Consider the following 14,074-nt stretch of genomic DNA (forward strand, 5'->3'; position numbering starts at 1 on the left):
AAAGGAGAAGGCGGCAGACACCGCATTCGCTGCCACCTCCGCGTACGAGGAGGGTCCCGGAGCTGCAGGCGGCGGCGGTGACAGCCAGAGGGCCGGGGGGAGGCGGCGCCCGCTGCCCGGAGCGCTGCAAGGCAGCCTGCGCGGCCGGCGGGTCCGGCGGCCGGGGAGGGCAGGGAGACACCCCGGCGACGGGTCCCGGGCTGCAGCCCAGCACGGGCATCCCCAGCGCCGCCAGCCCGCCAGGGCGGGGCCCGGCGGAAGGGCGGGGGGGGTACGGCGGCAGCCCCGGTGCCGCCCGGGGGCAGCAGAGCTCAGGGACCCGTTCGAGCAGCGCCCGCCGCCGCGATCGCGCCGGGGGCCGGCCGGGAGCCCCCGTCCCGGCGGGTCGCCTGAGGGACCCCTCCCCGCGGCGGGGCACGGCCGGTGCCGCCGGGCCCCCAGAGCCGTCCAGGGCTCCCGACCCCGCGGCCGAGGGCGGCGGGGTGCCGGGGCCGGGCTGCGCCGCGCCGCCTCGCCCTTCCCTCAGGGCGGGACGGGCCGTCCCCCGCCCGCCCGCCCCCGCCTTATAATGCCTCCCGCCCGCTTCCCGCAGACCGGCGGTGCCGCGCCGCACCGGGCACCGCGTCCGTCCAGCGCCGCCATGGGCCGACCCCTCGGCGCTCCGCCGCCGCGGTAGCCCGCCGGGATGAGCCGCTGGCCGCAGTGCCAGGGCGACCCCAACGGCACCGAGCCCGGCGCCATGCGGCAGCGGGGCAACGGGACGGGGCGGGCGGCGGGGGGCTGCAGCACCGTCTCGGTGGCGTTCCCGCTGACCATGATGATCACGGGCATCGTGGGCAATGCCCTGGCCATGCTGCTGGTCTCCCGCAGCTACCGGGCCAAGAAGAGCCGGCGGAAGCGGTCCTTCCTGCTGTGCATTGGCTCCCTGGCACTCACCGACCTGCTTGGGCAGCTGCTGACCAGCCCCATCGTCATCTCCGTCTACCTGTCCAACCGCACCTGGGACGCCATCGACCCCTCGGGCCACCTCTGCATCTTCTTTGGCTTCAGCATGACTGTCTTTGGTCTCTGCCCACTCTTCATTGCCAGCGCCATGGCTGTGGAGAGGACACTGGCCATCCGTGCGCCCCACTGGTATGCCAGCCACATGAAGACACGGGTGACAAAGATGGTGCTGCTCAGCATCTGGCTGGCCGTGTTTGCCTTCGCCCTCCTGCCCATCGCCGGCCTGGGCCAGTACACGCTGCAGTGGCCCGGCACCTGGTGCTTCATCAGCACGGGCAACAGCCAGCTCACCGGCAACCTTTTCTTCGCCCCCACCTTCGCCATCCTGGGGCTCCTCTCGCTTGTGGTGACAGTGGTGTGCAACCTGGCCACCATCGAGGCCTTGGTGTCTCGTTGTCGGACCAAAGCTACTGCGTCGCGCTCCAGCAAGCAGTGGGGGCGTATCGCCATGGAGACACTGATCCAGCTCTTGGGGATCATGTGTGTCCTCTCGGTCTGCTGGTCACCGCTACTGGTAGGTCGCCTTGCTGTCCACTGTGGGTTAACCCCGGGCCTCCTTCCTCCTTCCCTCTGGTAGGGCAGGAGGCAGGGTGGCCCCGGAGAGCCCCTGCCTTGGGCAGGGTGGGAGGCACCGTGGTTCAGATTCCTCGTGGGCAGTATGGCTGTGAATGGCCATACTGAAAGAAAGCAGGGACAGGGACAGGGCCTGGGGGATGTCAGGTGTGGAAAGCTGGTAGGAGAGAACTGGGAGAGGTCCAAGAGGATAGCCAAAGTACAGCGTATTTGGAAAAATAAGGCAAAGGAACTAGTGTCAAAAGGAGGGACCTTGAGGAAAACAAGGGTCCTGTACAGAGGAATAAGGCAGGATATGAGGACACCGTGGGTCTGGGGGCAGGACACTGAAGTCGGCAGTGCTCGTGGCACAGAATCACAGACTCCAGGCACAGTGGGCAGGTTTAGAGTGGGGAGAGCAGCTGGGACCGACAGTGGGCTCCAGAGGCAGGGAGGGTGCACTGTGTTCCTGCCCAGTACAGCCTGACCGGCACGTTGTACCTGCTTGTCGGCACCCTAGGGGTCTGAAGGTGACAGGACAAAGGGAACCAGAACCTGCTTGTTTGGGAAACCTGTGAGGAAGTTTATCGAGACCTTACTGTTAACGGAGCCTTGTGCTTATAGGAAACAGCCATTTACAATTTTTTATTTGCTTCCATCTTGTAGCAAAACTTACTTCGGTGCTTTATGAGGAAAAGCACAACTTATGACTTTGCGAGTGCCTTCTGGCTTTCAGCAGATTGCTCACAGTATCTTATTTACGGCAGCATTGTGGGCCTTCATTTCTGGTTTTTTAAAGGACCCTTGCATGTCTTTCCACTACTTTCTTATTTCTCACTTATGCCCTTTCTTTCTTGCCAAACTGGGGTAAACCCTTCCTCGTGATTTAGGAGCGGAGGAGGCTGAATCCACATCTCTCTCTGCCATGTGGGGCAGGGGCACACCTAGCAGTCCAGTACCCCATCTAAAAAGGCCAGCTTATTCTGCGGTTGGAGGATCGTATGATTTTTGGAAAGTTTGTACTTGGGACCCATAAGCAGGAAAGGGCTGAAGCTAGCTACAGTAATTTTGAAGTTATGTGAAAGGTACTCTGTGGCTGGAGAAGGATTTTTCTTCCTTCTTGTGCACGGAGAACTTGAGCTCTTGTAAATGGGGCCACGACAAGAGGAATGGCTGACAAAGCTAGCGGCTGATGGGAATGAGGTAAAAATAGAAAACAAATTCATTTAATTAAGTAATGTTTTTCTTGTAAATTAATTAAAATTCCACCAAATCTCCAAAATAGCCCCACCCCAAAGTAAGTCAAGAGTCTGTAAATTACCTTTCTAGAGATCATTAACAGCTTGGGAAGAAAGTAAAATTAAAAACCACACTGAAAACTGAGTGAGAACTTGAGAACAAAGAATAATGTTCTCCTCCTCAAACCCCAAGGAATGTTAAGTTTGATAAGTTAACTCAGGAGAATGCCCCGTCGTGGTCGTTTCTGTGTCTCCGTGCATTGATTGCCTGCAGCCCCAGACACACTGGCTAGCCATTAACGCTGCTGCGGCACGTCCTGCTGCCCTGCTGACGTGTGCAGTTAAGTCCCAAGGGGAGGCACTAGAATTTCTTTATTTTACAGAAGTTAACTGTTGCATGCTTGTCCATAAACACATGAAAAATTAGAAGGTGTTCAATAAATGAAGGAAGTATGTTTGCCTCTCAGCCCTTGCTTTTGTAGTCTTTCCATTGGGATGCAGGTTCTGCCCTGCCCTCTGCAGCCAAGGCGGCAGGACCCATGCTGCTCCCTCAACCAGCCCAGGGGCCATGGAGCTATTGCACCTGAGGGTTTAACCAGCCTTGTAGCTTCGAGAGAAAAACCCTGAGATGAGGGATACTTTTTTGGTTTGTTTTGGTTTTTTTTTTCTTCCTTCAGAGCCTGAGTACTCAGAAAAATCAGTGAGGATGCAGAGATTCCTTTTGGTGGTTTGCTTCCCATGGCATTTTTGCAGATTTAACAGTCAGAAGTCAAAGCGATAGACTTGTCCCTGCTCTACTGGATGGATCTCTGGGGAGTGTTAATGGGATGAGTTAATGGAGCAGAGCCCGGGTCAGAGAACTTGTTAACACTGACGCCTCTGGAAAATGCTTGGGGAGCTGGTAAAAGAGAGCAGGACTTCTCTGAGGTTTAGCCATGGAAGGTGAACTGACTCCCTGGTGAGGAGCCTGATGCTCTGAGTCAAAGGCAGGGCCAATTGAAGAAATACTGGTTGGCAACTCTTTGCATGCATTTTGCCATCGCATGAAGGACCACTGCCCCACTGGGTGACACAGCTGTAATCCAGGATGCATTTGTCAACAGTTCACTTCCCTGTGCGGCAGTAGCTCTGGAAAGCAGGCAACTCTTTCTGCAGAGCTCTGCAAAACTTCTCTGTCCAGTCAGCGTATTCTCCAGTCTTCATATTCTCAAAATCAAGAGTGATGACTACAGAAGCATATTTATACATACACTTCAATGTTTTCTGTACAACTACAAAGTACAAATTGGGAATAAGAGGGCAGATTTTTTGGAAGAGTGACCATGCAGTAAAGCAAGTGCACTGTCAGTGAAAGCCAGATGGTAGAACTCATTTAAGCTATAACTGCGTCATTTAGCAGTTGTAAAAAATTTAGCTGAAATGGGAATCCAGGGATTTTCAGAAGAGATTTTTGGGTTTTTTTATGAAAAGGAATCTGAGTTTTGTAACTGAGAACTATCGGATTCTGACAACTATTACTATTAGGTAAACAATGCCCTTTTACACAGACAGTATTTTTACACTTGATCTGTTGATGAAAATGACGATCAAATGTGATTTAACAGATAAGTGAAACTTTTTATGATAGTGGCTGTGCTCTAAACAGCCTAATGAAGCGTCCCACCTTTTCTTGATTTATGCTGGATTTGGTAGAAGAGAGGAAGTGCGTACGTAAAGTAGGCATTGTCTCCTTCCGTTGTGCACTCAGGATCTTGCCTGAATTCAGCATGGAGAACCTGGGAGAATGCTCCACTTAATAAGATATTGTTTTATCATAAGTGGCTTCCAGTTCATGTTAATCTTCTATTTATTTTGGTGCTCAACTGTAGAGCATAACCATTGAACTAAACTGACAGCAGATTGAAATGAGTCTGAGGTAAAATAGAGGAAGCTATTCCTTGATTGCACAGAAACACCAGTGCAGCACAAACTGGAATTCTCATAATAATTCTCTTAGAGCTCCAGGCTACAAAATTATTCACTCACAAAGTTGTTTCAAGGCTATTTAAAGCCAAAATGCTCAGGTATTCTGCTGCTTTTCCTATTAAAATACTTCTCCTTAACCCTCCTGTCAGGCGGACATTAAATACATTCTCCTTTATGGGTATTTTTATTAAAACTGTATTATTTTGTAATATTTTTACATGTTATGGAAAGCACCTTCACTTAGGAAAAAAGGCAGTGATATCACTGAGCTGCAAGGAGAATAGATGGCTCCTTCTCTATGAATCAGTAACTCTTCCCACTAATGCTCTGCTTCCATCTGAGGCTCAAACAGCCACCTGTTCCAAAACTGTCCCAGCGTACTGATCATTTCAGATTGGCCAAAAGACTGGATTTTGCTGAACTGTATCTGTCTAGATAAGGTCAAAAACAAATGATAAAAATTAGACCACATTTGAGGAATCCCACTAGACTTTGATAGGACCTTGTCATGATTCCCTGCATTATTATCCTTCTGTAAACATGTTCTCATTAAAGTCCTCAGCCTTCTCCAGTAATTCTCCAAGAAGATTGCAAATGATTTCACTATCACATGTTTCTCAGAAACAGAGAACTTACTTGCTTGAGGTTGCTCTGCCGGTGCGTGTCCTGTGGGGCGGTGGATAGGAGAGCGCGGCGTGCAGTGCTGCCTGTGCATGTGCCAGATGTGCGGTGCTGCTGTGCAGAAAGCAGCATGGCCTTCATGCATGGCCGGCTCTGAGCAGCAGTTCTTCCCAGGACATATTGATACATCTGTGGTCCAGGCACACTGGGAGGTGTTGCATTGCCCTACTGCAAGAAGGCTGCTAATTAATACAGATCGTCAGGTGCCATATAACTGACATCCTTTCTGGATTACTGTCAATCCGATGGGTGAGCAGCTACAGTGAGGGGGTTAACCAAGGTTAAGATGGTGTGGATACCAAACATGCACCTCTGTAGTCGAGTTGGCTGGACTTAGCTTACTTACCTTACCGCGACAGGCAGTATTTCTACTTCAAAAAAGAAATCCACGTCCATGCTAGGCAATAGGAAGTTCTCCTTCAGGGCTCCACAAGCAGAATCTGTAATGGCATTTGGCCTGCTCAAACTGAAGTCTTTCATTCTGGTTCAGCTTCAGCAGAGGCAGTGGAAGAGAGTCCTAAAAATTCAATGAGACAAAATTACAATTTTCATTTGAAAACAAGATGGTACGTGACCATAGGTATTGTTAGTCACTGCAATGAAAAATCACGTCCTCTCTGTTGTGGCTTTCCATGGTTCGCTCACCACAGCCACTATTTGTATTTCATCACAAGAATCTTCTGTTCCTTCTGTTGCTTGCTTTATGTGTGAGAATTATTTAAGCAACAGATCGGGGCTAATGGGAGAGGAGAAGCAGTGTAAGAGGATGAATCCTCCTGTCTTCATGATACATAGAAAACATGTTTGGTTTTTTGGAAGCTATCTCAAGAAAAGATTTTGCAGTCTGGCACCAGGAATTTCCTGTCAGATTCTTACCCCATGTTCTAGACCAGCTACTCAGCTCCTGCTTGGCTGAAAAATATGCAGTTAAAAGTAGATCAACTGTTTTATTCTCCGTCTTTTACCACAGATAGCCGTGGTTTCCAACATAGTTTGTAAAACTGGAAAAATGTCTTTGCAAAAGTTTTTGTCTTCCCCCTGCCCCCTCCCCAATGGAAGTTCATTCTAAACTCTTTGCAGTATAATAGTAAGCTGCCTGGGAGTCCCTGAGGTAACACAGGCTGCTCCTTTAAAGTTAAGTTAGTGGCAGTGAATCACAGTGATGGTTGCCAGCTGGGGAGCATATGAAACAACGCTGAAAAGTTCTTATGTCCTACAATCCAACTTTTTTCAAAACACTGTAAAGATATCTCACAAAATGCATCTTGTCTTCGGTTATAAGTCTGAAAACTACAGCAGTGGAGGCTTAATGTTATTTTAAAGCTACGTTCAGTGATAACAGTGAAGTTTTATCTACTGTAACTTAATAAATACAATTATCAACTATATTACTATATGCATTTGGAGATGTTTTTTTAATTGGCTTAAATGATGTAATTCCATTGACTTTATTCCACCTGATGTCATTCCTCTGCCTTTCACAGTCTTCCTTTTAATTCATTTAGAAGACCAGTACAGGCCATGATAAACAACCTTGAAGGATATCAGACAAATAAAATTTCCAGCAGAGCAATTGTTGATCCAAAAAATATTCCAGTAAGGGAATATTATGTAATAAAAATAAGTTGTCTGCTTGGGAAACATATTTTATTAGCCTGATATTTTTGTAGCTGTATGGGTTCACTAACAAAAAAATCAAGACAGCAAGGTTTGCAAAACAAGGGTCGTTGCAGAGTTCCCAAAGGAAGAGCTAGAAGAGCTGATCTGGGAGAGGGTAATCTGAAGTGGGAATGACAACCGTGGTGTGGTTCCCATTGGGTATAATGTGGGCATAGCATGTTTATGTAATACTGCTTCTCTTTATGGCATGGTAATGCTGCCGTCCCCGCCAGGAGGTGAGTTGTCCTGGACTGTGATGGGCATAGGAGGAAGGTGCTGCAGGCAGCGTAGGACGAGCTGTGACAGTGACAGTGTCCTAAACAGCTGGAGGTGGCAGAGGAAGCGGTAGGGTTGTGGTTGTGTGGGTCTGGTGCACAGGTGGCCATTTGCTGTGGTCTGGATCTGTATCTATCTGTATTTTAAAAAAGCTCTACCAATGGTTACTTTTTAAAATTTTTATTTATATTAAATATATTAGATGGAATCCTCAATTGCTTCGATTTAAAGGAACAAAAACAATTCTACTTTGCTGTCCAAGCTGCCCTGCCTTCCAGACTCATTTAAGTCTTTCCAAGGTCAACACGTGGTTATTGATCTGGCACCCAGAATATCCCTTTGAATGGAAAAATCCTCCCCATAGCCTCTGCTCCTGGTCATTCTTGCTCTGACTGTCCCAGGTTATGGGGACAACAGCAGTCCAGGAGTGACCTTTCTGGGTGACACTCCATGCTGAAGACAGCTTTCTGTGGGAAAGCCTTGGCTGGGATCACTCTGCTTGTGTTGCTGCTGATGCAGATTGTCTTGGTTCTTTCAAAAGGCTGAAGCCAAGAAGTTGGACAGGGCTATGAATAATTGACAGCAAGTCTCACCCCTCGGGCTGTTCCCTGCATTTTCAGGACTGGCTGCCTGTTTTTCTAGTGTGTGGTACCACTGACCTTTCCAAAGACAGTTAATTAGATGTGCATCAGAGCCACTGTGCATAGGTATTCATGTCCTTGACATACACAGTAGACACGTTAAAATGTGCAGATCTACCTTATCTCAATTCTGCAGGATTTCCATCTTCAGGCAGTCAAGGTCTTCAAGTCATGGCCAGAAGAGATTTACAAGCAAAAAAAAGGACCTGTCCAGGAGGAGTTAGGTGTTCAACAGCCCTATCCTTGGAGAGAATGTAGCGCACAGGCCCTACTCCTGGATTCCCAAGTGTCAGGTCACTTCACAGTGCCACACTTCAGTCCGCGGTAGGACGCGGTACCCAGGGACAAGGTCTGCTTGCAGCTACCTGACATATATTATGAAGCATACCCCATCCTCACACCAGCTCTGTCTTTTTCCTTGCTCTAAAGCACCCAAGAGCCTCATTGTGTATCACAGCCAGGGGTAAGAGCAGCACAGGTATTTTCCCTATTATACAGCTGATACGCACGTCATTTGGCAGCAATTGCATGGCAAGTGCCTGCTCAGAAGATGTTTTGATCCCTGTTTTTATGGGCTCCTGGAAGAAACATGGCAATATAAAATCTAATGTAGCTTATCTGTAGAGAAGCTACTAAAGACCTCTAAAGTGATATATTTTTAAGCAGCTGTAGTTGGTACATAAAGCTTGGGAGAAAACTTTAGACAACAGATACCGACTAAACTATGGAAAATTGTATCTGTCTGACATCTTTCAAAATATGATTCCTGTTTCCCATGGTTATATATTAGCATATGAGAGCATTGCAAAACCAGCTCTGGTGAGTTCTCTCACTAGCTTTAAAAGAGAAAAGGCTTCTCACCATTTTTACCTGAATAAACAGCACCCTGATAAAAAACCAGTGCTCCTGTGGCTGGAGCACTGCACTGGGTTCCCAAGCTGGTTTCTTTTTCAGTCACAGGCTTTCTGTGCAGCCTGTAGCAGCCTTTCGCAGTGTCTTACCTTTCTAGTCTGTAACATGAGAATAAAGGTGTCCTTGTGTTTCAAGGCTCATGGCATTGATAGCTGTAAAGCAAGTTTATGTCTTAATTTGGAAAATTAAGATGTGAAAAAAAGATTTACAAAATATTGTTATTTTAGTTGATTGAATCATTATAGTGTAATCTTCAGTTTATGTTGTTTAAAGATTGTAAGCCTTGTAGCAACACATAAGAAAAATGAATCCTCCCTGCTGCCTGTACCGTACCAACAGCACCTATCTTCACTGACACTGAAATAAGGCATAAAATTGCCTTAAAATACAGATTTTGGGGTGAAAGTATTAATCAAAGCTGCCTCTTCTTTGGCTTTTCTGAATAAATAAGTGACTATTGCTGACCAGTGCTTATGTTCTGACGTGTGCCATCTGCATAATGGCAGGACCCCGATAGCCTTATGCTGCATAACTAGTATTGTAAATCGAGATGCCGCCATGCCTGATGGTATTCAATCCCCAAAGCATCAACCTGCATGTAGCTTTTCGCGCCGAGGCCAGAGCTTGCTGATCTGTGCTGTGAGGCATGGGAGACGTCAGTTACGGAAACTTCTACTTGTGTGAAACATTTTAGAGTGTAAATAGCATCTCTCAGTCCTGCCAGCTCGGAAACAGATTCCTAAATCTGTCACTTTATTCACTGGGGCAGCTGAACTGAGGGGGGAAAGGAGGAAGTATAAGTCAGGTTAACACAAAATGCAGTCTGTGGCTTTTGACAAAAGAAAAAGATTTTTTTTCTTGATGTTTTCAAATGTTTTCTTGACTCCTAGCCCAAATCACCTTTATTAGCCCTTTTCTTTTAATTTGGCTCAGTTCATAAGCAGAATAATTTACCCTAAAACCACATTCTACAATTTAGAAGTCATAGAAGAAAATATCTTATCTTTAAAAAAATAAAAGGAAGACATTTTTGTATTTGAAATTCTTTTTTCTGACATTTACTGTTCACAACATAATTTTGAAGAGCTCTACTTATCATGAGTTATTCAGCTGTTCCTTGTAATTGTGATAATATGATAATGATAAAATTAGTCCCTTTAAGTCAATTTTGCAAGGTCAGTAATTTCCCTTTCTAGCCAAGGCCGTCTTGAACCTCTAGGATTTAGCACACGGCTTTCGGTTGTGTCTCAAGCAGGGAAGCAGCATGTGCTGCCCTGTTTTAGCATGAGATCTATAAACAAATCTGACTGATAGCTGAAAGGTATCATGTTTGTCACTCATTTTACACACACACACAAACTGAGCTGCTCTCTCAGTGCTTATTTTCTCTGACCACAGTTCAAATTGGCTGAGGGAGGAAAAAATTGCTTGACAGGATTTTGTCTTTAGGGATATTTGCATATAGTGATATACAGATAACAGTCTCTTAACATGTATCACTTTTTTCTCCTAACTTTCCTTAGATAACAATGTTGAAGATGATCTTCAGCCACACATTTGAACACTGCAAGCAGTTCTCTGGTGGTGCCCAAAGCTCAGAACTGCACAAAGAATGCAATTTCTTCTTGACAGCTGTGCGTTTGGCCTCACTAAACCAGATACTGGATCCATGGGTTTACCTGCTGTTCAGAAAGATCCTCCTCCAGAAGTTCTGTCAAGCAGCCAACGCTGTCTCCAAGTGCTCTAACAATGAGTGGAAAGAGAGGTCAATCACCTTGTCAGAGGAAATCCGACGGACAACGGCATGAAGGAACATTGATCATTTGCATGGAAACTACTTTTGCCAACAAGTAGTTTTAAATCTTACTGTGAATTGGGGTATCTGTAGCATGTCGGCATCTGCATAAATAGCTGAAAATGTTGTTACTGAGTGGACTTATAGTGCCAAATAATTATTTATCTAATGTGCCAAAAATTCTCAAATGCAGAAGAAGGAGTTGGGTTTGTTTCTACATTCCATTGTTATTGGCGTTCATAACTGGGCTGCAGAATGTGACGTTTTGTGTGCCTAAAAGAGTTTGGAGGGAATTCTCTTGCATTAAGGTAGAAAAAATGGTGTCCCTATCAGAGGACACTTGGAACAGATTCGACAGATTAACTTACTGAAGAGACCCACTCCTATATATATTTTAATACTAAGATTATCTACTTCAGAGTCCTTCTTCCTCCTTTTTTTCTGGAGGGACAAGGGGAAAAGGGGCAAAAAATGCAAGAATTGAAGGAAGACAAAATTAGAAGACTTTTATTTGGATTTCAGTGACTTAAAACTGAAAAGGTTGTTGTGTTGTACCAATGATGGTACCTCATTCTCTTTTGAGAACTGAAGGTGGCACGAGTCTCATGACACATGGATTTGTCCTGATAAATACTCTTTCTGCATGGATGCTAAAGTAAGATCATGAGGAAGATGTAGCATTGGGACAAATAGCACAAGTGAGAAATCTATGGTTTTATTTTTAAATAGCAACCTGTGAAATACCCAGGCATAACAAGAATCGCTGTTTGCAAAGCACACTATAAGAGTACTTTGAGCAGATGGAGAGAGTGATAAATAGGTTGTAAGAGACAGTAAACACTCTTCTTCCTGTAGATTAATGGCAAAGGTTTACAAAGCCAAAAATACTGCTTTCATATGAGTTGTTTTAGTTGGAAATGCACGTGTCCAGGAATAAAATGAACATAAAATTATTTTTAAGCACCGGGGATGCCACTCAAAACTTCTCCATTACTAAAATGTACTACAAAGTGGCCAAAGTAGTACCCCAGAACAGTTTGTTTCTACTTTCATCTGAAAAGACAAATTTGAGAGATATGGCAGCTTTGGGAATTTTTAAAAGAAAGCGGCCCGGAAGAGGTGGGTAGAAGTGTGTGCATTCTCACATCTTTCCCCCAGGTAGCTTTCAGGTTTTATTAGAAAACTGGTTTCTGATCCATTTGTGTCACATCTGAAGTTTATCTTTACAAGGCACTACGTTTTTTCCTTGTTTTCTTCACCCTTTATGGATGACAGCCTCTAATGTCTCCTGTTTCATGGCCTCTTGGGTGAAATTGGATGCAAATACAATCAAATACAATGTGTCATATGGTTGTGCACCTTATACTGTGTACAGTATATAGTATCAAATTCAGGGGCTTCAAAGGCAAATGTAATCCTGCATCTGCTGGGAATTTCTTCACAGAACCTTTATTTTTACTCTACTTCCTTTGTTTATAAAAGTAACTACTCAAAAGAGAAACTGGCTACTCACTTTTCTTGTTCTGCTACTCCGTTATCTAATTTCTTACCTTCATATCAGTCAAACAAAAATAATAATTAACCTGATAGCAGAAGCCACTGGCTACATAAATCTAGTTTTATCTGTGTGGCGTTCGAGTGCAACCTAAAATCTAATATCTGTCTTTAATTCAAGAGCCAGCCTAAAATCACAGAGAGACACATTTTGTAAGGCACTGCCTTTATTTTGCCAGTCTCATAATCTTCTTAGATTTAATGCAATAAATTCCTTTTTCAGTTGCGAGTTGATTGCATCCTTCAGGCTGTGGGACCCCACGCCCGGAGCCGTGCAGCCCCAGCGAGCTGCTGCGCTGTGTGTGAGCTGGTGTTGAGTGTAACGACTACACGTGCCTGCACGTCAACGGTGCTGCTAGCCCCAGTTCATTTACTAATCAGCACTTTGGGGAACATGGTGAAATAAAAGTATTACTCATTCTCTTTTAAAAAGTGCCTTGCAGGATTCATACTTCTTTTAAGAAATTATTTTGGAAGATAAAAAGCCTGTTCTTCTGTCCAGGTCAGTCGTATTGTTCAGTTTATGTGCGTTAGCTTTTTAAAACAAATAAGCAAACCCAGTCGTTTGTAAAATATGTCGGGATGACCTTAACAATTAGACTGAATCATTCTTTGTCAAGAAATTTCTGAGCAGCAGCACTTACAGAGCATACAGCCAGCTCTGAGATTGTAAGCGGGATAGCGAGGGAGAAGTTCTGCAAGGAAGAGTGAATCAGTCCCCCTTTTATCAGCTCTTTTATAGCAGCAAGCAGAGAATGCTGGTTTTTTCCTGTAGGCAATCATTCAAATACATGGTAATGAGACAACAGCTCAAATGTGACATTGCCTTAAGTTGGCTGCGGCAAGGGACCATAGTTCAGTTCTAGAGTAACTGGATGTGGGCTTGTTCTTAAGTGTCAGGGGTCGTTTCACTATAGTTCGCTTAAAATAATTTTGTTATGCCATGCCTTTTCTTAGTGAAATAGGACACTTACTTTTATGTTTGGAAGAAGGCAGTTCTGTCCACCTCTGGGTGTGGTAATATGAAGAAGCTACTTTAAATATCAGAAAATGGGAAAGAATGTCTGCTTTAATCTGTTTACAGAAAAGGAGTTTAAGCACTATTTGCCAGCCATGGCCGCCGTAACAGGACATGGCTGGAGGAACGCACTTTCAAAAATGAATTCAAAGAGTTTAGCATAAATGAAAGCTTTTGTTTCCCATTTACTTGGTGGTGTATCTTTGTTGCATTTCTTTAAAGATGCCTTTTATGTGATGTATTTAAATTCCACTACAGTAGCATTTCTAATACTGGTTTTAATATGTTGTTCTTCTGTCAAAGATGTTATGGAAACTGTAGTGTACGGAAAGATGATTTTGAGATCATTTGCCTTAAAAACTAGCTTGTTTGTGTACCAAATCAATGTGTGTTGTATTAGTCAGAATAAAAGTTCGGCAGAATAACCAGTCTTAATTTCCTTGATTACTCTTGCCTGGGACACAGTGTCACAACAATTTTGAACACCCTGTACAGAGCAGCAGGTGGAAGCACAGCCCCTGGCGCCTGGCTGTGACCGCCCACTGGCCAGATCCGTCCTGGCGAGGGGAGCCGCGAGGTGCTCGCCCACCTTCCTCCCTGCTGCCCGCTCTTGATGGGCTGTGTGCGAAGCAGCAGGGGATGGAGAATGGTCGATCCTAACGTGTAAAGTATTGTTTATCAACAGGCCTTCCAATAAATGGTTACGTGAGTCTTGCAAAAGCACCACCTGCTGTTACAACACAACAGGTCTTGACAGGTTTACATAGATTTTATCTGC

At 45.4% G+C, this 14,074-nt stretch overlaps 1 protein-coding gene across 1 annotated transcript; it reads left to right on the forward strand.

Annotated features, from left to right (window-relative positions):
• Window positions 1–436: 436 nt before the first annotated feature.
• Window positions 437–13,710, forward strand: PTGER3 (prostaglandin E receptor 3). The gene is made up of 2 exons (XM_009508975.2): window positions 437–1,519; window positions 10,453–13,710. The coding sequence occupies exons 1-2, from the start codon at window positions 686–688 to the stop codon at window positions 10,735–10,737; spliced, it is 1,119 nt and encodes a 372-aa protein (XP_009507270.2). The 5' UTR covers window positions 437–685; the 3' UTR covers window positions 10,738–13,710.
• The last annotated feature ends 364 nt before the right edge of the window (window positions 13,711–14,074 follow it).

Source organism: Phalacrocorax carbo, chromosome 6 (assembly GCF_963921805.1).
Source record: "Phalacrocorax carbo chromosome 6, bPhaCar2.1, whole genome shotgun sequence".
NCBI classification, from domain to species: domain Eukaryota; kingdom Metazoa; phylum Chordata; class Aves; order Suliformes; family Phalacrocoracidae; genus Phalacrocorax; species Phalacrocorax carbo.

Bases quoted from the DNA above. Each gene is read 5' to 3' on its own strand.
- PTGER3 (XM_009508975.2), top strand. From the start codon at position 686: ATGAGCCGCTGGCCGCAGTGCCAGGGCGACCCCAACGGCACCGAGCCC. The intron at 1,520-10,452 runs GTAGGTCGCCTT...AACTTTCCTTAG, and splicing joins TCTGCTGGTCACCGCTACTG to ATAACAATGTTGAAGATGAT.